The 23,167-nt window shown below is 51.7% G+C and overlaps 1 protein-coding gene across 1 annotated transcript; it reads left to right on the top strand.

The window, feature by feature from the left end:
- Positions 1-3,245: 3,245 nt before the first annotated feature.
- NCOA5 (nuclear receptor coactivator 5) lies at positions 3,246-22,145 on the top strand. Its single transcript, XM_056845657.1, has 8 exons — positions 3,246-3,267; positions 14,930-14,996; positions 17,880-18,164; positions 18,275-18,384; positions 18,500-18,626; positions 18,908-19,107; positions 20,979-21,302; positions 21,514-22,145. The coding sequence occupies exons 2-8, from the start codon at positions 14,959-14,961 to the stop codon at positions 22,143-22,145; spliced, it is 1,716 nt and encodes a 571-aa protein (XP_056701635.1). The 5' UTR covers positions 3,246-3,267; positions 14,930-14,958.
- The last annotated feature ends 1,022 nt before the right edge of the window (positions 22,146-23,167 follow it).

Raw genomic sequence — 23,167 nt, 5'->3', positions numbered from 1 at the left:
CATTGGAAGGTTGTGGGGTGTGTTGTTGTCTGCTCTTGCTGGTGACAGAGACTTCGTGTGGTTGGCAGGCACATTTCTGCCTGGGGAAATCAGTGGGAAAAGCCCCCCTCCCCCCCAGGCCCTCAGCAAGGAATGCCCCCAACTGCACTGACAGCAAAAGGGGAAGTGGGGAGGGGGAGGAATTTTGCTGCCTGGCCGAGGGAGTTCCCAGCATTCCTCAGATGACTGGAGGCAGCGGCCTTCTCCCCCCCCCCCCCGCCATGCTTGTGGAGGGCAGCCTGGGAAAAACCCGGCCAGCTTCCTTCGTGCCCTGGCAGGAGGCAGGGAAGCTGGTGGCGGGCAGGGGGGCTGTCCCCGCCGCCCCTCGTCCGCCAGGCTCTTCCTTCTGGGCTGGAGCAGTGGCCACAGCGGCCAGCTGTCCACAGCCTCCTCCTGCAGCTGTGGGGCCAGGGAGCAGAACCTGGGGGGGGGCACATGTGTGGGGCTGCTTTTCCTTCCCGGCTGTGCCAGGGTCGCCCTGCCGTGCCCCACGGAGTGCTTCTCTGGGAAGCCGCTGGCGGTTCTCACCCGAGGAGGAGGAGGAACTGGTCAGGGAGGCTGGGGGCCTCGAGGGCCGACGGTGGCCCGAGCCTGTGGGGACAACTGGTCGCTCCTTGGCCTGCCTCTCAAGGGGGGGGGGCGCCCAGGCCTGGTTGCTCCTTCTCCAAAGGGGTGGCGGAAAAGGCCCGCCCTTGGGGTCTTTCGGAAAGGTGACTCAAAGGGGATCTTCTCCTCCTCCTCCTCCTCCTCCTCCTCCCTCCAGCGCTCATGACTTTCGCTGTGAGAGTCGGCTGAGCTCCGCGGGGAGGGGGGGAGGGGGGGAGGGGGGGCTGCCAGCCCTGCAGGCCGAAGAGGCAACCTGCGGGTTCGGCTAGTTTCCCAGGGTGGCCCTGCTGTTGGTCTGCAGCAGACCAGCAGCAGTCCAGGAGGCCCGTGGAGGCAGCCCCATGCGGGGCGGGGCGGGCCGGACTCCGGACATCTCCTGCCCCCCAGGTCTGGCCGCTGTCGCCGGTGTGGTGGTGGTGGTGGTGGTGCTGCTGCTGCGGGGCTCCTCCGGGATGTCCCGGGCCCGGCGGCTGGAGCTGGGGCCTTGGGAGGGCCGCCGGCCCGCCGGGCAGGGGAAGTGAGAGCCGGCCTCCGCGCCCGCCCACGCCCTGCCCGGGGGGGGGGGGGCGGCCGGGGCCTCGGGGGAGCCGGGCGGGGCTTTCCGGGGCAGCTCCCGTGACGCGGCGGCTGGGAAGCTCCAGCCGGGCAGCGGCCGCGCCCCCCTCCCCCGAGCAGGCGGCGCCTGCAGCCCGGAGCTCCCCGAGACCCCCGGCGCAGGACGGGCGCCGCGCCCCAGGACCCCTCCCCGCCCTCCCTGTCGGTGGGGGGGCATGCAGAAAAAGGCCCGGGAGGGGGGCGCTGCACCTCCCCGTAGCATACCCCGGAGTTGCCAAGGGCGGCCGCAGAAGCCGGAAAGCCCCGCTGCATCGGGGCAGGCGCACGGCCAGAACCAGTACCTTTAGGATATCCAATTACAGGTATAAATCCAAGAAATGGGAGACGGCCGTTTCACATTCTTTTCTTCAGCCCCATATCATGTCATCCATTTTGAAGTAAATCAATTACATGGAAAAGTAGTCTGTTCAATTCAATCTTCTACAGCAGCAATGTAAACCAGTTCCCAATGGGATACAAGTATGGGAACTGGTTATCATTGAAATCCAGAAGAGGACTTTTGCCTCCTGCTTTGCACCAAAAAATTACTTCATACTTACCTTGTATCTTTGTATATATTTAGCAACTTAGTAGTTAAGAATCTATGTTGTACACTTGTTTTTGTCTTTCTTATTATTGTCACCTATTATATATTTGCTACTTTGTACCCCGTCTGTGTGCTTCTTTGTACCACTTTTCCCGTGCTAATTTCCAAACCTCATGGTATAGGCACGGAGGTGCCCTTGTTTTTGATTTGCTAGTGCCTGGAGGTTGGCAACCCTATGCATGCCAAGCAGATGCTCTGCCACTGAGCCACAGGTGTTTTTAGATAGGGGTCTTATATAAGTTTTATATTGTTCCACACCTTGGCCTAAGAACAAGGAGAATTATAGAAAGAAAGAGAAGGAAACGCCTTCAGGGTGGGGATTGTTCTTGGCCAAGATTTAGGCAGGTCCTGCCAAAGGTGTTACGGCTCTGCAGCGAGAAACAGCGATGCTCCCGGCCACGGAAGGAGCTCGACCTGCCCCGCTGGGGAAGGAGAGCCCCGCCTGCCCTGCAGGCAGCGGCGGCGGAGCAGAGGAGGTGCGGGCCCGGGCTCCGAGGCCTCCCGGCATGACGCCGCCTCCTCCCCAGCAGAGAGGACCAGTGGTTCCCAAAGAGGGCAGTACCACCCCCTGGGGAGTGGTGGGATTACCTAGGGGGGCACTAAGAGGCAAGGGGGCAGCAGGGGGGTGGGGCGCTGGAGGTGGGCCCCTTCAACTGTGTTGTTCACTACAATAGATCAAGCGATGGCACCATGCTGGCAAATTGGGTGGACACGATCAGGATTTCCCCCCAGATTGTGAAGAGCTGGTACCGCTGGGTATCAAGTTCGTACATTTTGTTGAATAAATTTTGACTAAAAAAAAGTTTTAATTTGTTTGTGGATAGAGGTGCAACTAATTGCTACTGTTCTGATTGTGTTGTTATCTTATTGAGGGAGTCATGCAGATCCCTATTTTGAATGATGCTTTTTATAGGGTAGGGTAAGGGGGCGCTGGGAGTTAAGTTTGTGGAACCGAGGGGGGGGGCGGCGGCCCGAAAAGTTTGGGAACCTCTGCCCTGAACACACTCCTCCCGCCTCTCCGGGAGCAGGGGGGGCCGTGGGGGGCGGCCCGGCGGGGTCTTTGCACCTCCCCCCCCCGGCCAGGTATTTCCCACCCCGGGGTCGACCCCCCCCCGCCGCCACGCCCCTGCCCGCAGGTCCCCCCACCCCCCCGCAGGATTCCGCGCGGCAGCACAGGCAGCAGCAGCGCCCTCTAGAGGGCTCCTGGCGGCGCCGCAGCCCGGGCAGGCGGGGGGGGGGGCGGAGCCGCCGCTCCCATTCGACGGGCGCGCGCCGGAAGCCGCGTCACGGCGGAACCGTTGGTGGGAGCGTCGTCGGACCAGGCCGCGCCGCCTTCAGCCGCCAGGAGCGCGAGAGGCCCCCCCCTCGACTGCTGCCGCCTCCGCCCCCCTCGGAGGACCCCGCCGGCCCCGGTGAGCGCGGTAAGCCCGGGGGGGGGGACGGACAGACGGCCGGGCGGGGGGGGGCGCTCCCTCAGCGACGCGTCAGGGCCGGGGGGGAAGGGAGGGGAGGCCGCGCGCGCGCGTCCGAGTCTGCGCACGCGCTGCGTGGCGCCACGCCCACTCGTCCCTCGTCATGCGCAGGGTGCCGCTTCCCCGGACCGCTCCCGTCCCCCCACGTGGGGGGGGGGAGGGACCCACGTGGGCGCTCCCCCCACCCCGACTGAGAGGCCGGCCCTCCTGCCCGCGCCCCTCGCCGCGGGAAAAAGCGCCCCTCTGCCCAGCCTCGGTGGGGCGGGGGAGCAGCCGAAGCTCCCCCCGCGGCCCCTGGGCGGGAGACTCGGCCGGGACCCAGCAGCGCCGCCGGGCCTCTCCTCCGCGGGGCTCCCGCCACCGGCCTTGCCCTCTTCCTCCTCCGGGGGTCGGTGCCCCGCACGTGCACGGCCCCGTCCTCCTGTGGCCTGAGGCCCGCCTCTGGCTTCACAGCGTCTTGCCGCGGTTTGCTTTGCCTTGGTTTTTTTTTTTTTAATGCATTTTATTTCATAAAATCATGGAAGGGACCACCAGGGTCATCTAGTCCAACCCCTTGCACAATGCAGGGAATTCACAACTATCTCCACCCCCCACACCTCCAGTGACCCACTACTCCATGCCCAGAAGATGGCCAAGGTGCCCTCCCTCTCAGCATCTGCCTAAGGTCACAGAATCAGCATTGCTGACAGATGGCCCTCTAGCCCTTGCTGAAAAACCTCCAGGGAAGGAGAGCCCACCACCTCCCGGGAAGCCTCGTTCCACTGAGGAAGTGCTCTAACTGTTAGAAAATGCTTCCTGATGTCTAGACGGAAACTCTTTTGATTTAATTTCAACCCGTTGGTTCTGATCCGACCTTCTGGGGCAACAGAAAACAACTTGGCACCCTCTTCTCTATGGCAGCCCTTCAGGTCCTTGAAGAGGGTTATCATGTCCCCTCTCAGTCTTCTCCTCTCCAGGCTAAACATACCCAGCTCCTTCAACCTTTCCTCATAGGACTTGGTCTCCAGACCCCTCACCATCTTTGTTGCCCTCCTCGGGACACGTTCCAGCTTGTCTACATCTTTGTTAAAGTCCTTGAGACTCCAGAGAATTTGAAAGAGCGTAATAAAGGAGCGTAGAGAACACACAACTAACAGGGAGCCAGACTGGGCCACAAAACATGGGCACGAAGCACTCAGAGCACACTGTCAGGGATACAAAGGGGCGGGTCCTGCCCCGGGCGGAGAACAAGCAACCTGCCTCGGGTGTTTTCACTGGGGAAGCTCTCCAAAGGAGCTCAGCAGCAGACCCAGTTCTTCATTTTATTTACTGGTAGTCCGCCTTTATTACTGGAAGTGCACAGCGTAGGACAACACAATTAACGGACATCCAAAAGGATTTAGATTGTAGAAATCTGGAACCACAAGAAATATAAACAGAACTGAAATGAAAGTATTAATGTGATGCAAAAAACATATGATAGGATCCTACTTACAACAACAGACAGTAGGAGCTATACACCTTAGTGTAGACCCACAGACCACAACTCCATGCCACATTATTTTGTTCTCAACCGTTACCTGCGCATCTCGCCCTGACATTCATAACGCCTACACCAAATTGATCTTCTAATTTTACAGTAATCATTGTTTTGCTATAAGGTATAAAGCAAATGACTTTTCAAATCAGTAACGATTTAAAATAGCAGAGCTGGCAGTGTGTGTGTGTGTAAAGTGCCTTCAAGTTGCAGAGTAGCCGTATTTAAAACAGATCAGTTTTTTGGGGAGAAGTGGGGGAACTTGCAAAGAAAACCTTTGACTCACCCCCCCCCCCACGTTACTTGTTATTTGGGCCTGTGGAAGAGGGAGGGGTCTTTACCCAAAATAACATCTCAGAAACTGTTCATAACTGGAGTCAAACCCCATATGTAACTTAGAAAGATTGCATGTGTTTAGAAGAACGGTAAACTTTCTGCTCTTATTAAAGAAATGTCTATTTTCTCCTACTCATTTAGCCCCAGTGGCCAGTCTGTTTTACCCCAAATATCACCCCCCCCCCCATCTCAGTTTGAATTGTCAACATCAGCGGAAGACCTCTGTGCCTTGTTTGTTTGGCCCTCCAGCTGATCTGATTTGCTGTGAGAGACAGGATGCTGGACCGGATGAACCCTCATTGGTCTGATTACGGAGACTGTATAAATGCCCTAGAGAAGGGGTTACAGTTTCATTATGGGAATGCAGGGTTCTCCCCCAAGCACCTCCTTCAAGGACTTCTAATCAGGAAAACATAAGGATGGGACCTCACTCTTATCAAGGCCAGTTCCATGGATAAAGGTCCAGACGTTTGTCCCTTTATGCACCCATTCCTTCCATGTGGCGCAGTATGCTCCCTTCCCCCTCTTGCCCCTCATGATGAGGTAAAGAAGGAAAGAAACATTCCTTTGAAAGGGATGAACCAACAAATTGAGGTGTAATAATCAGTCTCTCTACGTAGAGGAGTACTATTCCCTTCCGGACATGGCCCTTAAGGCATGGGTCTGGTTGAGAACTCCAGATTCAGGGGACAACCAGAACAAGGCATCTTGGCCTGGGGCTCTTAAGGTTTTCACATACTAATAGCCTCAGTCAAACTAGGATCGCTCCCAGCATGTCGGTCTGATCAGCAGGGCTCTTCTTTTATTCTTACCTGTTATCAGTTACTGAGTTTTAAAAAATATAATACAGCCAAAGACACACAGATCTCTGCACACGTTGAGTTATGAAGTGGTGCTGACTTTTTAATAGCGGTTTTGGTGTGTCTGCGTGAGAGTGCTGTTGAAGAGGAAGCTGGGAAGCAGGCACCTGCTAAGTCTGCATTCCGTTTTGAAGATGGCATCGACTGGGGCTTTGTAATTCAGAGAGGAAGAGAGCAAAGTAATGCGTCTGCCCAGCTGGCAAACTTTCCGTTCCCGGGATGATTTCAAAGAGATGCCTTAAGTCAAATTTCTTCAAAAATGCTTTAAATAAAGAGGACGATTCTTCTCGGAGAGCTTTACAATTTGACTGATTCCAACCAAATGTAGGAATACTTGTTTATGGCTTGCCCTGTTATTGTCCCTGCTTCTCTTTTCTGAGCTCAGATGCCCCTGCGTGTATCCCTGTTGTGGCAACAGTAGCAGTTTGTCTGGAACCGTTCTGTAATTGTCAGTAGAGATGAATCGTTTCAGACCGGTAGGGTTCCATGTAAAACAGAGGGTCACCCTGCAGCTGCCGTGGTCCAGCAGAATTGAGGCAGATCTTGGTGTTGGTGTGAATGTTTGCCTGGTCACTTGTAGAGGTGGCTGCGCACAGTGCTTCATGGGATTATCGCAGATCTCAGTTTCTTGAAGACTGCACAAGAGAAGATCGCAAGGGTTGCTTTCTTGTTGCGATCGTTGCTGTCTCTGTCAGTCCATAATTTGTACAGTTGTGGGCACAAATCTGATGCCTCTGCCCCAGTGAGACTCTTCCCTTTGCTACATCCTTAGCAGCATTTACTTTATGTAAGTTCTTTACAATCCACCTTTCTTCACTGAGACTCAAGGCAGATTATACAGAGTAAGTCAATACAATCAAGAGGATGGGGCATCCAGTAAACAATGCAGTGGGATTTGAATTGCAGAAATCTGAAGCAAAGTGTGGAACTTTCTTCCAACTAAGCTTGCATTGAATTAGACTACCCATTTTCTATCATTTATGTAAATCATATAGAGATCAAAGCTTTCCGAGGTAGATGTTTATGAAGGTAGACCCTCATAACCTGTCATTCCATTCAGCCACTGTACCAGAAGACTGGAGGGTAGCAAATGTTACACCAGTTTTTAATAAGGGGTCCAGAGGGGAACCAGGAAACTACAGGCCTGTCAGCCTAATGTCTGCCCCAGGCAAATTAGTAGCAGCTGTAATCAAAGGTAGAATTCTTAGGCACAGAGAGGAGCAAAGCCTGCTGAGGGAAAATCAGCCTGGCTTCTGCAAAGGGAAGTCCTGTCTTTGAGAAAGTGAAGAAGCATGCAGACAGTGGTGACCTGGCAGATATTATATACTTGGACTTTCACAAGGCTTTTGACAAAGTACCTCACCAAAGATTCCTGAGTGAACTTAGCAGTTATGGGATAAGAGGACAGGTCCTCTTATGAGTTAAAAATTGGTTAAATGACAAGAGTAGGAATAAACTGACAGTTCTCAATGGAGAGAAGGAAGCAGTCAGGTCCCACACGGATTGGTATTGGGACCAAAGCTATTAAATTTGTTCATAAATGATCTGCATGTGAGTAGTGTAGTGGCCAAGTTTGCAGATGACAAAGTTATTCAGGGTGGTGAAAACCAAGGATGACTGTGAAGAGCTCCAGGAGGATCTCTGCAACTTGAGTGAGTGGTCGACAACGTGGAAAATGAATTTCAGTGTCCATAAGTGTAAGATGCTGTACATTGGGACAAAAAATCCCATCAAGTATAGTAGTAGGAGTATTTATATTTTTGTTCCAGAGAATACTAGAGAATCTCAGTAGCAGTTATGAAATCAGCCTGCCCTGAAATCTGCTCTGATTGTGTTGTTGGCCCCAGTGAGCAGGAAAGATTAATTTCTTTTCCTGCTTCCTCTGCTGCCGAGATTGGATAGTGTGTGTGCTGGGTGTGTGTGTGTTTGTGCGTGTGCTGTGCGCTTGCTGAGGGTGTATCATTATGCTTTTGTATATCTCCTAAAATTAATTATCCTTTGCAGTTTAATGGGCTGATTAGGATGCTTTAGTTAGTTTTGAGCAATAAGTTCGCACTGTAGCAATTTTGGAATTAAATATGCCCTCAAAACAATTAGTCATAATGTTAAAACGAGAGAGCCTCGGCTATTGTGCCTCTCTGCAGAAGAGGAAGGTTGGAGCCAGTGACACACGGCTGATAAAGGTGAATGCTGATTCCTTGTATTTGGTGCACGTGGGCATTCCTTTGCTGCTCGTGGAGAGCCTTGGGCACTTCTCTCCTTGGGGAGCGTGACTTTGGGGATCAGTGGGGAAAGATAGCGAAGCCTTCTGCTTCACAAGTGGATTGCTTCTGTAGTTCCCAAACTTTGCAGACCACTTGTAAACCATGAACAGAAGGAAGGCATTTCACAAAAATCAGGTGACGTGAGAAGGTGTGTCTCTTGAGTCTGAGGTCAGTTAGGCGTACCTGTTTTGGGCAGGCGACACAGAGGAGCGCTAAGCAACTGTTTATTGTCTGGAGAAGCTGTTATCAAGGGCTGAAAGTCGAAACCACGAGTGTGGCGCCGAATAAAAAGCAGGGTGGTATTGGAGCCACAAGAAAAAAGACCTTCTCTTTTATAGAAAAAATAAGGGAAATTTTGGAAAAAATAGAAATATAAGCAATATTTTCCTCTCAATTCTAAACTACTTCTGCAGATTTAATAAAATGCATCATTTATAACTTAATTGTCTTTGACAATGTGTGCTATTTTGGATGTGTGGAATTTATTTATTTAAAAGTATGTCTTCATTTTCTATAAGAAAATTGCAAGTATGCCCATTATTTGAGAAGAAGTTGCAAGTTGCACCCTATTCTACCATAGCACATGTAACTTAATTTTTGTTATCTGAGAGGTATGACAAAGTAAAAGCTGAAGGAAGAAAACAAATTCTAGGGTAAAAAGAGTGCGCACAAAAACCCTCATAAGGTCCCAGTAGGAAGACGTCCACAATGTACATAAGAATTATCATCCAAAGCTGCAGCTGTATCCTACACATTTTGAATAAAAATATCTTTCATTTTGCTCAATCCAAAAGGCAAACAAATCAGGTTTTTTTCCAGTGCTTCCAAAAGTCCTCAGACTTTATCATGTTCTACATTTGAGTGTGAAAAACCTTGTCTTAGGAAGGATTTCACTCATTTTGAAAGAGAAAATATTTCACGAGTGTTTTTTTAAACCTCAAAATTTCACAAGTCTCTGTTGGAAAAATTGGAAAAAAAAGTCCTTGGAAAAAAATGTCCCCTCCTTGGGTTATTTTTTAGTCTCCACATCTACAATTGTATGCCCAAGTAAAGCTGGATGTCACTAATATCATGAAAAAAACAATTTTCTAAAGGGAGATGGCAGTCCTGTATAAGGTAACTAATGGATTGTTGTAAAGTTTATACCCTGAGCCACCTCAGCTGAGAGGTAAATACCCTCCTTTTAGCAATATGGGGTCTTAAGACTATGGCTTGAAACACGAGCTTTTTCTCCTCCCTACACACACTTAAAAAAAAAAAAGATTAGCCTGATTAAGAGTTCTGGAGTACTTGAAAGCGTCCATCCTTGTTTTGGTGTCATAGCTTTAGTGTTTTGGACTATTTTACTTTGGATACACTCCGTTCCCTACAACTGGCTTTTAGCCATGGGTATGTGAGGGCATGTGGCATTGATTAGAATAAGGCTGGCGCAGGGGCTTTTCCCACGCAGAATCCTTACTGAAAAACTGCTGGCTCTTTTAAACATTGCTTGAAATTCTGCCACTGATCACTTTGAAAGAAAAGCAGTTGAACAGGGTGTCTTTTCAGTTACTCTCCAGACTTCCCAGTTTTCCATATTGGGGCATTACATCCATAATTATGTGACCTTCACCCTGCGCCCCTTTCTTTGCCTGTGAGCTTCCCACATTGCAGGGTGTGTGTACCAGTTCTGAAGACTCTTGTCTGAAATGGTTGTCCACATCACTGTATTCACAGTGCCATGCTTCATCTTGACATTAAAGAAAGGTAGTTGATTGCTTTTTGCCCTTCAACACAGATGAGCACTGTACTTGGTTTGGATACTGGATTTATGCCCCCCCCCCCAGCAGATCTTGCCTCTTGGACAATGGTAAATTGGTGGGATGGAGTCGGGTGGACCCTGAAAATAAGAGTAATGTTTGAATGCTCCCTCATGAGCTGCTCAATAAATGAAATTGTAGACATTGGTGGTCTCTGAGAGTGTTTTTTGCCCTGGTCCTGTGTCCGTCAGTACTAGTGCTACCTTTTGGTGTGTCCGCGTTCAGATGTTTTTGTGTTCAAATGCTACCTGAATTAGTAGTTATGCTTTCTGCGATGTAGGCAAAACAACTGTCCTCCAGTGGACTTCATTTTTAAATTCTCTGTGGACCATTATGCTCATCCGCTGCTGAAAAGCCAACTTTTGGCTTGCAGTGGCTCCAGAATGTGTACTTGAAGACACCGTCCCATGCTGGAAACAGTTAACCAAAGAAACCACCTCAGAATCGGAAGGATTGTGGGGAAGCACGTTCACCCTTTGCGAGAGTCTTCACTCAAGAGAGAGAATGCTGGACCATGTTTTCAAGGATTCTGAAGAGTGGTCTCAGGTGCTCCTTTGAAGAGCCTTTGAAGAAATAGCTGCCATGTGAAGGCATGAAAATTTGGGCTTTGGTGGTCTCTGGCTAACTGGCCAGCTGAAGTGTTGCCAACATAACTTCAGTAGAATTCCAGATGTCACAAGGTGCAGGAGGCCAGGCAGTTGGACGTCCTTGTGGAGTTCACTGGTAGAGGTTGTATGTCTGAGGACAGAACATTTCTCAATTAAAGTGGTATTATGGAAAAGTCGGTTTTTCAGGAAGTCCATAAGTAATGCAGGGTAGCCATGCTGATCCCGGTATTTCAGTTTTCGGCAAGATCTTGATCAGGGTCATTTCACAAAGTATCATGGTTGACACTTCTGTTGGTGGTTTGGCCACCATAATGCTGCAAAGAGGTGTGAACAGTTTGAAGGTACAAAATATTTCATGGGCAATGAACTCGAGGAAGCTCTTAAAACGTAGAGGATCTCGTGGTGTGGGGACGTTAAGCAATAAAATGACATGTTTTAGTGTGTGTTTACGTAAGTGGAGAAGAAGCCTGTGACTACTTTCTTCTGGCACCCCGTATTCTCACAATTGGCAGCCTGTAGTTCAGACCCAGTCTCTGAGGACAGTTCTGATTCTGGTTTTACTACGTTTTAATGAAAACTTGCCTACAATTTCCCACAGAAGACAAAAATGCTTTTGGGTTGCAAGAAAGCAGGCATTCTATTCGTGCAGACTGCACCATTCTCCTTGCATCTTGTAGGTAGTGTGTATATTAGGCATTTTAAACATCTGCATTCTCTACCAGAATGGCACCTGAACCACAGTACAAGTGAATGATGCAGAAACAGTTGCACCAAACCAGCAATTGAGGTGGCACAGAAAGCACTTGCATGTCAGTGTGGCGGCGGGGGGGGGGGGTGTCTTTCTACCGTTTCATTATGGAGTCGAGCCATCTGCCAGTTCGGCAAAATGCACTTTTGGCCCCCGGAATGATCTCTGGAGAGCTGCACTGGTTCAGACCATATAGGATTGCCCTGACTACAAATCATCACAGTGTGTTAAACCAATGGGTGGGAAATGCTTCCAAGAGTGGATTCCAAAGCCTTGAATTCCCGGGCAAAGCCAGAGTGCCTTATTGAATGTTGACTGGGAATGACACCATGGACACACAAGGAAGCACGAAGAGAATTGACGACGGCAGCAGATCGGAGCAAAGTTGCAACATTATTCCTTTGAAGAGCACAACGCATGATTTTTGGGTAGTGCTGAGTGCAGATGTTACAGGCCTGTCTCGGTAGAGTCTTCCATTGACTTCCAAAGATTGAACCCTGCCCAGCTGGCACATATATTTGATAGAGTTACACCCTCTACTTTTCTTTTAAAATAAAATCATAAAGTGCATGGCTTAGAACAGCCAGCTGTATTCAGTACCCAAGAAACACGTTCCTTGTGCTACAGAAGTCCTGGCGGCCGTACCCTCTGCGAACCCCCTGTCCTGCAAGGGGTGGTCGGCTCCAGCCGTGGGCTTTTAGGCAGTGGGTCCTTGCTGGTCAAAGGAAATTTGTATTGGACCACCACAGCTCCAGCTGTTCATGCCTGTACCTTCTAAATGTTTGGTAAATGCTAACTGCTATACCCTGTGATGGTAATTTGGAAGTAATGATGGATTGCTTTTATTTACTTAGAGGAAAGCAGGGAGTGAGTTATGTGTCCTATTAAAGAAGTCAGAGGAATCATAGAATCATAGAGTTGGAAGGGACCATCAGGGTCATCTAGTCCAACCCCAAGCACAATGCAGGAAATTCAATGCAGATGATTTTGTGAGGTGGTTGGGTGGCGGCTTTTCTGAATTCTGTCACTGTTGCTGAAAGAGCCTCGTGGGCATTTAAATCTTTCCTAGTGAAACTGGCCCTGGAAGCTTGCTGGGTGGCCTTAGGCCAGTCACACACTCAGCCCTGACCCTGGCTAGTATTTGGATGGGAGACCTCCAAGGAATACCAGGGGCATGACAGAGAGGCACCGTCTCTTGCCATGAATCCCTGTGGGGCTACCATAAGTCAACTGTGACTTAACGGCAAAACACAAAGTGAAACTGGCAGGATTTCAGTGCCCCAGTCCAACTTCAGTTGCCCTTTTGTGATTCATTTGTGTGTGACACGAGTGTGTGTGTGGGGTGGTGGTGGTGGTGGATGCACATACAAATACGTATTTTGCACATGCAGCTCATTGAAGTAACGAAGTGCAAGGAGGTCATGTTGGCGCTGATGTCTGGTGGGCGGGTGCAGTTCCTGATCTGGTCCGCATTTCACACGTGGAAGCCTGTGGCAGAAGGCCGGATCACTCATGAGTAAAGATCATCAGCTGTCTATACTGAGATTCCCTTGCAGAACATTAAACCATTTTGTCACTGGTATCGCTCTCTGGGCTGATCTAAATATAATCTGCCAAACCTAAAGTACTGGAAGTATCCAGCAGAGAAAATGATGATGTCACACCCACCTCTGCAAGAACAGGTTTTTTTGGGAAAAGTTATAATTGGGTTGCATCCCTCTGGGAAAAAATCCATGCATGTGGGTTTCTTCCCCCCCCCCCGATTTTTGCCCCCCCTTCATGGCAGTCCTGCACTTCCCCCCTCAAGTGGCTTCTGCCCCCCCCCCAGTCATCCAGGAACGACATATTTCAAAGGGTGTTTTGTGCTGAGTGAGAAAGTTGTGCTTCTGAACGTGGACATTTTAGATGGGATCCCACCCATAGAACTGATTCTGATTGCTTCCTGATACTTTGCAAATATGCAGACAGTTAATACAGACTTACTGGTACCTGCAAAGATTTCTCTGTCTCAACACGGGTAGTAAGTATGCCTATTTTCCGTGTTGGAGGTAGTTGCGATAGAAGAAAAACAGGGGCATTTGAAGGAATGAACTAATTGTGTCATGCAAGGTTTTGTCTGGACAAGCTCCTTGTATTATTGGAATAATATTAATAGCGTGGACTCCTATTTATATGTTCCTGTGTTCACCCACTGGGCAGTCACGTGTTTTTCATCTTCTAAAAGAAAGCAATGAATAACTTCTAACCAGGCCCTTTTACGCTCCCAGAATGAGTGCCGCTTGAACAAATTGAATGGTTTTCCTTCCAAATCAAAATATTCCTACTTTCAAAGCGAAAAAAGAGGTGGTTTCAAGTTATTGTCTTGTATAGACATCTGCCTGCAATTGTTCATTTTTGCATGTTGTTCCCGTTCCCCTCTCCGCCCGCCCCCACCAAACGATAGCGGTGGTTTTACATTAGAACAAAGGTGCAGCCGACAGAACACTCTTGTCTCAGGCGAATAGGCAAGCTCTCTACTTCCTGGCCCTGCTGCTTTTTCACCTGCTGTTTAATAAAGTCTCTTTTGCGGGTCTGAATGACAGCTCAAAGTCATTAGAGTGTGGAAGAAGAAACCTGACAAGAAGTTTAGACTTGGTCTTTAATAGGTCTTCTACAACTGGCTAGATAATGTGAATAATTAAAGACCCTTTGATTAAAACGGGTCCCCCAATTAAGCGGCTCTTTTTTTTGGGGGGGGGGTTAATTTTAAGATGAGGTGTTTAGAAAAGCCAGAGGGGGTGAGTGTCCCTCTCTGAAGAGGTTTTTGCTTCTCCCCTCTCGCTAGAGATGGAACGAATGCCTCGTTGGAGAGAGCGCTGGTGGCGATGGTTGCTAGCTACTCAGAATAGAGTGTGCTTTTTTCCTTCAGATTTTATTTGTAGGCACATCTGCGCAGGTTTATTAAAATTCATATGATTACTTGACAGACATTTCTGTAACTGGGGACATGCGTAGCTATTCTGTGGCATTGCAGTTCCGAGCCAAACGTTTGTGGGGGCTTCTTTTGGTGGGCAAAAGGGTTTCCAGGTTCTCCATCGTAGTGGCCTGAAGGTGCTTTGACTGGGTGGCGCAGCTTCTGTGCCCATTTTTTTGGGGTTCTCTTTCTGCTCCGCAGTTGAATGCCAAGCGGATGTGGTGTTGGGAGCCCAATCAATGCCAGCCTGACTCGTTTTGAGAACAGGGCTGGTGCCAGGAGAGAGCCTGTACATCTGGGGCAGAGTTGTGGCCATCAGCGGACGACTACTTCCTGGAGGAATTCTTCGGCAAACGACTGCGCTGTACTATTGCTGTTGATGTAATAAAGGTTGTCCAAGTGCCTTGTGGAGTGCCTTTCCTTGCTCTGTCTGCCGGTGTTTGTACTTCGATGCTTTCTTTTCAATATGCTGATGATCTTTTCTTTGTTCCATAGCATTGAACAGACGGGTTGATTATTCTTTTCAGATATTAATAAAGCAGCGGAAAGAAGAAATATGAATAAGCCTCCCTCAAGGTCCAGCCCAGCACGAAGGTAAAGTACTGTGAAGCAGCCGGTTCCCCTAGGAAGGTTGGGCTGAGGGCAGAACCGCACCTGCCTCTGCTAATGTCGGATCTTCTCCTTGGAAATGGATCCCGGTGGGATTCTTTGTTCCCTGCTGCTGGCAGCCCCCTCGGCAGCAGAAGGCAAGCCATGTTTGCCCTGGAGTGCCTTCAGAGCTCACCACCGTTTGGGGAAGGGGAGCGCTGCCGCCGCTGCCTGTGTGACTCTGGAGCATCCCTGGAGGAAGCCCTAGAGTCGAGTGTCCTTCGGGCTGAACCAAAGAGGAGAGAGACGGTGGCAACGGCTGTTGCCTCCAAGGGCAGAGGCTGCAGGGAAGTGCTTTCTCTGGGACAGGCGAGCCCTTTCCTTGAAGCTGCGGGGCCCTGAGCACAGGGCCTTGGCATCTCCTGCGCAAGAGGATTTTCCTGTCTCTTGCTGGCGCTGCGTCACCGTGTGTACCCATCAGGTACACACGGGTTCTTCTGCTGGCATTAGTGCAGAGCTGTGCACAAGCCCCATGCCTGGCTTCCGCTTCTGCTGTCAGGAGCTTGGGCGTTGCCGGGGGTGCCAGTGGTCAAAGCGCCAGCGGATGCCACAGCATCATTCTTGATGCCCACGGCCATAGCGCGAGCGGTTACCAGAGCATTGCATTGCCCCAGTGCTGTGGCCAGAGCGCAAGCGGGTGTCAGGGCGTTGCATTGCTGGGGGAGGGGTCTGCAGCCAGACGTATAAGAGGAAAGTGGAGGCAGGCTGGTGGTTGCCTCCTGTCTGAGGTCTCGCACTGCAGACTCATTGGTGGGATGCAGCTGTGGGCATTTGGACAGCCACCATCCAATCATTGCAGCCCATGCAATGAGGTACAATGCTTATTCCCCCCCCCCCTCCAGTTTCTGACGATTCTTCAGGCAGTAGGTTGGGTGTTCCCTTTCTTTTTCTGTAGCTCTCTGCTGCCCTTTGTATGAATTCGGAACATGGACCTGAGCCACGCCGAACCTGGGGGAAAGAAGGGCTAGAAAAGAAAATAAACCATTCCTGTTATCCCCACCCCCACCCCGAGCACCTGCTGAGTTCAGAATGTGTGCCTGACAAGAGCTGAGAAATCTTTTCCTTGTTATCGCCCTGGATCTCTTTGCTGGTGGAGGCTCAACTGAGCCAGAGTGGGCAGGGGACTCCCTGCTGGGGTGGGCTGCGACACAAGGGTGCCAGTTCAGCGGGTGTCCTTCTGGGGCAGAGTTGGGGGAGGGGGCACCAGAAGAGTTTGCTGCAACCGTTCTGTTCCTCCTGACTTCTCCAGGCGTTGTGGAAGGAAGGGTTCTGTACGTCTTTCGGAGATTCAGGACTTCCCACTCACGAGCTCACGGGAACAGCATGCGAGTGGTGCAAAGTCCTAAGCGCTCACACAGCCCCATCCCATGATTCTGTGTGTCCACCAGCCACTTCCTGTAGGGACACATTTCCTTTGGGGCTCAGGTCTCATATTGAGTAACTGTCTGGGTTATACACAGCCATGACGGTGGCTGGAAGACTAGTTCCCCTGAAGAGTCTGCAGACCAGCTCGGCAGTGAACACGGCAGAAGCCTCTTGCACACAGGCTCACTTCACGCTGGCATTGCAGAGTTGGAAACACTTTTGTGAGCCGTTGTCTAGAAAAGCCCCCGTAGGGCGCGGGTTCTCACAGTTACTGCCCTTATGAAACACCCCAGATCTTTCTTGCCGTTTCAGATTTGCCTTGGTTATCCTGCTTCAGACTTGGAGGTGGGGGCTTACATGTCTCAACTCCCCTCCATAAAAAAATCCACCGCTCTTTAAAATGTGCCACATGCTTTTAACTGGAGGTTCCCTAGGCTGCTCGCAATGCATTAAAATGAAATCACATCCTGCCAAGGTAAGAGCAAAGACAATCATTCTGCAGTTCTTAACAGCGAGCAATGGAACAGTGAGGTTAAAACAAGACCCCAGTGGTTTCAGGTAAAGGTCAAAAAATTATCCCTAGTTAACAGCCTTGGAAATTTCTTGAGGTACTTCCAAAGAATCGGTGCTGGCAGTAGGTGCAGGGAAAGAATTTCATCTTTGAGGAGCCACCATAGAAGAAGCCCTGTCTCTAGCAGCTGTCCACTTTCACTCCAGCAGTGGGAGCACGTACAGTATGCCGGGGAGAGTTGTACGGGAGCAAGTGCTCCTTTGGACACTCTGGCCCTGGGGCCACAGTGTCCCAGATGTGGCCCCTTCTTGCTGGTTTTTGCCAGCCGGTCCTCTCGCTCAGCCTTCTTGGTCAATGAAAGTTTGCAAGCCATCTTAAGCCATCTTCAAAGGCAGATCCAGTGGAGGACCCAACACAGAACACCCTGAATAGCTGCGGCTGGTTCTTGCTTCTCCAGCAAGGGTGCAGGCGGCACCCCAGCCAGAGCACATTAAACAGGCAGGCCACAGAAGAGACAGAAGGGGGTCTGTTAGCACCTCTGAGCAGCAGATCTGCTCCTCTTGTGGGAGTGAAATGCCACCTGGAACGGCCACGGCTCCTGTTTTCTCCCTCCTTGGTCAGTGCCATTATCTTCCAGCAGCACTTCTAGACTTGTCCCTGAAGTGACAGCATTGTCTGTGGGGAGCGTTTTTGCCATGGAGTAGCATTTAGCCCTGGGAGCCGCCTTCATCCACAGCCTGAAGTGCTGCAATCCTAGACTCAGGTTTTATCACTGAGAATGAAACCCAAACCGCTTTGTTTTCTGGAACATGAGCGCACATGCATCCGGGCACCTCTTGGGTGTTTCTAGTTTTTTTGCTGGGAGACCGGAGCGGGTCCCAGGCAACCAGCTAAGAATGACTCCACAGACAGCTCTTATCTGTCTAAAAGGGTTTTCTTGATGCTTGTTTTAGAGAGAACTATGGATTCGGAGAGAGAGACGCGAGGCGCGAGCGCTCTCCTGTGCGGGGCAGTCCACGGAGAGAACCCAGAGATGGCAGAAATGGCCGAGATTCCAGGGATGTGCGAGACCTTCGAGGGAGAGACATGCGTGATGCCAGAGACCAGAGAGATCCCAGAGACTTCCGAGACCCTCAAGAGCTGAGAGACCCCAGAGACCTGAGGGACCCCCGGGACTTGAGAGAATCCCGCGAGCCACTGTATGAGCGCTACAGGGATGGCCGGGAGCCTCCACCCAGGTATCGCTTAGCCACAGGGAGGGGTGGAGTACCGTTAGGGTGTTCCAGCAAAATGGCACGGGGGTGGAATGCATGTGAATGGCAACAAGTGGCTGTTCCCTGCCCTGCAGGCGAGAGGAGGGCTATGATCGCTACGCACGCAGCGAGGACTATTACCGACGGAGGGATGACCCGTACTTTGACCGTTACCACTTGGACAGGCCCCCCCTGAGTGCTGAAGGTCAGTGCTGGATGGACCCCCGGTCTCCTTTCCAGGATGGAGGGGTGGGGGGTCCAGCTAGGGAAGAAAAGGGAGGGAGGCAGACCAGGCATTCTCCAGCGGCTTTTCCCCTCAGAGCGCATGAAGCGAGAGGAACGGCGCCGGGAGGATCTGTACCGCCAGTTCTTCGAGGACATCAAGCGGCGCATTGATGCGGAGCGGCCTGTGGACTGTTCTGTGATTGTGGTCAACAAACAGACCAAGTAAGAGCTGGTGAGGTGGGATGAGCAGGCGGTGCCTTGAGAGGCCGGCCTTGTGGTCTGTCTTCTCTCCCCTCTGTTGTTGTTGCTTTCTTGGTCCTTGTGGGGAAGTGGGCAGTCCTGGCGTGTGTCTCTTCTCGAAGAGCGGGGCCCAGGGTTTTCTGCCACTGTCCATTTGGCCCCGTGCAGGGAGGCCATGCCTCGGGCCATTGCTGCTCGAACAGCAGCTCGCTGTTTGCAAGGATGGCTCCGTTCTCATGTGTGATGGCTGCTCTTTCACCCAGGGACTATGCGGAGTCCGTGGGGCGGAAGGTGCGAGACCTTGGCATGATGGTAGACCTCATCTTCCTCAACTCGGAGATGTCTCTGCAGCAGGCGCTGGACGATGTGAGCCGAGGGGGGTCTCCTTTCGCCATTGTCATCACCCAGCAGCACCAAGTCCACCACTCTTGCACGGTCAACATCATGTTCGGCACACCGCAAGGTAGGACAGGCTGAACAGCACCTTTGTGTGTGTGTGTGTGTGGAGGGGGGGCTGTGGCTTCCCCTCCAGGGCGTGTTCTGCACCACGGGGTCAGAAGCCCAGTGTGCGCTTTTGTGTGGCAGAGCACGGGGGTGTGGTGCCTGCCAAGCTCGTTCAAAGCCGGAGGATCTGCTTCTTGCTTCTTTGGGTGTGGAGCACTCGGAAATGTGCGCACTGTTGCACTAAATGCTTAGGAGGGCCCAGCGCACCTGCTGTTTCCGTCTCACAGTTTTCAGTCCCTGCTGCTGCGCTCTTCACACAGTCATTGAACCAGGGGCAGGAAGTCCAGTGAGACTGCTTCCTTCCTCAGAGCTCATCACAGGCAGTGGTGCCCACCGGAGCTGAAGCCTTTGGGTTTAGACACAAATGGTGGTGTTTATGTTTAAATGCATTCAACAGGAGCCCCGGGGGCGCATCAAAAGCTGACAGACATTATCCCAGCAGAAACTTTTGTAAGCTGGAGCTCCCTTTGAGAGATGCGCAAACACTGCCTTGTGAAAAGTTTAGGCTTTTAGACACCAAATTATTTAGGGTGGTTAAAATAAAATCAGCCTATGAAGAGCTCCAAAAGGATCTCTTCAAACTGGAGGAATGGGCATTAAAATGGCAATTGAGGTTCAATGTGAGTAAGTGCAAAGTGATGAATATTGGGGCAAAAAATCCCAACTTCACATATACACTGATGGGATCTGTGCTGGCAGCGACGGACCAAGAAAGGGATCTTGGGGTTGTAGTTGATAGCTCAATGAAGATGTCAACCCAGTGTGCGGCTGCTGTAAAAAAGGCAAATTCCATGCTGGCCATAATTAGACGAGGAATAGAGAATAAAACTGCTGCTATCCTACTGCCCTTGTACAAATCTATGATGAGACCACACTTGGAATACTGTGTGCAGTTCTGGTCACCACACCTAAAAAATGGATATTACAGAGCTTGAGAAGGTGCAGAAAAGAGCAACCAAAATGATCACGGGGCTAGAACAACTGCCCTATGAGGAGAGATTAAAATACTTAGGGCTGTTTAGCTCGGAAAGAAGGTGGTTAAGGGGAGACGTGATAGAGGTCTATTAAAATATGTGTGGTATGGAGAGAGTGGACAGGGAGGGGCTTTTCTCCCTCATAATAGTAGAACTCTGGGTCATCTGCTGAAGCTGGAGGGTGAGAGATTCAAAACAGATAAAGGGAAGTATTTCTTCACCAACACATAGTTAAATAGTGGAACTCCCTGCTCCAGGATATGGTGATGGCTGCTAACCTATGAAGGGTTTAAGAGGGGAGTGGACATGTTAATGGAGGATAGGGCTATTCATGGCTGCTAGTCAAAATGGATACTAGTCATGGTTCATACATATTCTCTCCAGGATCAGAGGAGCATGCCTATTATCTTAGGTGCTGTGGAACACAGGCAGGATGGTGCTGCTGCACTCGTCTTGTTTGTGGGCTTCCTAGAGGCACCTGGTTGGCCGCTGTGTGATCTGCTGGACTTGATGGGCCTTGGTCTGATCCAGCAGGGCTTTTCTTATGCTCTTATGTGTTTTTGAGAGCCTTCTGGGCAGCAGGATTGGCAGAAAGCATCAAGAACTCTGGCCTGCAGAGGAAGGATTTGCCCTGGGCTCTTTGGCCCTAAGGGGGGTCTTTAGGTTGAGCTTACTTACAGGGCAGCTTCTGTCAGTCAGGGAAGAGTAGGGTGCCCAGCTAGCTCCTGTACAGAGGCCTGGAGCCCTTCCAATTAGCAGGGAGAAGCTCCTGGGCAGTGGGGCCCTTGCCCCAGCCGGGGGCCGCCGCCCCTGAGCCGCCCGGCTGTGATGCTGCTGCTTTCCTTGCTTGCCGCAGAGCACCGCAACATGCCTCAGGCGGATGCCATGGTCCTCGTGGCCAGGAACTACGAGCGCTACAAGACTGAGATCCGGGAGAAGGAGCGCGAAGAGATAGCGCGGCAAGCTGCCAAGATGGCTGACGAGACCATTCTGCAGGAGCGAGAGCGCCCCTCACCTGTTGAGGAGGGGGCCCGAGGGAGCCACCCGCCAGGCATCCAGTCTCTCCTCAACTTGCTGGCGGATAACCGCTATTTGACCGCAGAAGAGACCGACAAGATCATTAACTACCTGCGAGAGCGCAAGGAGCGGCAGCTGCGAGCCAGCACGGATCCTCTGTCCGGTGAGTTCTCGGCTGCTGTCTGCCACAAGACTTCTGTTTACTTTTACGCAGGAGGTTTGTGCCACCCTCTCCCTCATCCTTCCTCTCCTGCATTTGTAGAGAGAATGGCTGTCCGTGCCTGAGCTGGGCTTCTGGGGTGAAGGAGCCACTTGCTCTGCCTGCAGGCGCATCCGCACGATCCTCACTGTGCCTCTCTCTTCTCTTTCCACAGCTTCCCTTCCCAGGCAAACCCTTGGGGCATCGTCGGGGTCCTCGCTGTCCACCCCAGCCAACCTGCCAAGCTCCCAGGCTCATCAGAGCGCCCAGCCTCTGCCACAGCCCGCCTCGGCCACAGTGGCTTCGAATTCCCAGCAGGAGCTGCAGGCCAAGATCCTGAGTCTCTTTAACAGTGGGGCGGCCGCTGCCGCCGCAGCTGCTGCCGCCAACAGCAGCTCCGCCATGGGCGGCACTCAGAGTCAAAGCTTTCCGCCCAGCTCTGGCGCACCAAGCCGGGCTGCGCAGCTCAGTTCCGCCGGCTTAGGCCAGTCCCAGCAGCGGGCCCAAGGCCAGGGCCCCCAGTTTCCAAACCATCCGGGCCCTGCCAGGAATGCCGGCCCCCGGGCGGCAGCTCCACAGTCCCAGCCGCTGTACCAGAACCGGCCGCCTGCCCCGGGCAACGCGTCAGCCCAGCGGGCAGCACCTTCCTCTGGGATCAACTTTGACAATCCCAGTGTGCAGAAGGCCCTGGACACGTTGATCCAGAGTGGCCCGGCCCTCTCCCACCTGGTGAGCCAGACAGTGGGCCAGATGCGGGCAGTGCCTCCTGCCCAGCAGCCCATGGGCTCCTACCAGCGGCATTACTGATGCCAGCTCAGACTGTCTCCTTCCGCCATTCCTGATGTCCTCGATTGTGCATGTCTCTCTCTCTCTCTCACACACACACACATACACACACACCTCTGCCACCCTGTTCTCGCCCAGGCGGAGGTGGAGAAGGCGAAGAAGAATGTTCTGTGGTCTTCCACCCCTGCTGGGGCTGGAGCCGCTTTGGCCCCTTCTCCCAGGCCCGCCTCGGCCGCCCGGCACCTTCCGTGTCAGGCTGCTGGGCTGTTCTCATTCCAGACTTTCAGATCCCTTGAGGGACTCTGCTGGTTGAGCCTTGGGTGGAAGTCCACTCTTGCGCACAGAGCTATGTGTCATGCCAACGCCTTGTGTGCCCAAGCTTTTCCCTGGGGAGCCTTCCCGCAGATGTTGGTTGCCCGCAAGTTGGCCATGCCAGGAAATGGTTGAGTTGCGTTCCGTGTTGGCTGGGGCCTCTTGGGTCCTGCAGACACCCCCCCCCCCCGATTTGATTTGATATTGTAAAACTGAAAGTTAACTTTGCTTGGATGTCAGGTGGAGATTCTTTTGCAGTTCAGGCCACCAGTTTAGAAGCTCTTGCGGGGGTGGTGGTGGTATGCCTCTTAGCCCCGATCCTAGAGCTGTAGCCGTTTTGTTCCTGAATGGTTTTGTCAGTTAGATAACTCTGTACTGTTATCAAGAGGACATAACTTTTTTTTAAATAAAAAAAAATATTTAAAAAAACGGTGGTGTGGTTCTTTACCGGCTGTTTCAGATGCTGCTGGGAGGACTGGAGAAAAGGCGTCTTGGCGCTCGGAGGCCCTCCGAGTCTTGTCTTGGCCGAAGGGCACATTCCTTCCGCCCAAATGCCCCTTGGCCAAACGGAAGCCTCTCTGGATCAGGCTTCCGGTGCCCTCTTTCAACAGCGGGCATCTTGCTGCTCCGCTCCCTGCTCATGCCAATCGCAGGGTACAAATATCTGAGATAAGCAGGGCTGAAAAAATTTTTGGACTCACCTGAAGAAACCTGTCTTATGTCTTCAGATC

The sequence above is a fragment of the Euleptes europaea genome, chromosome 2 (assembly GCF_029931775.1).
Source record: "Euleptes europaea isolate rEulEur1 chromosome 2, rEulEur1.hap1, whole genome shotgun sequence".
NCBI lineage: Eukaryota > Metazoa > Chordata > Lepidosauria > Squamata > Sphaerodactylidae > Euleptes > Euleptes europaea.
Note: the sequence above shows the minus strand (reverse complement) of the source record. Positions and strands in the feature narration are given on the sequence as shown.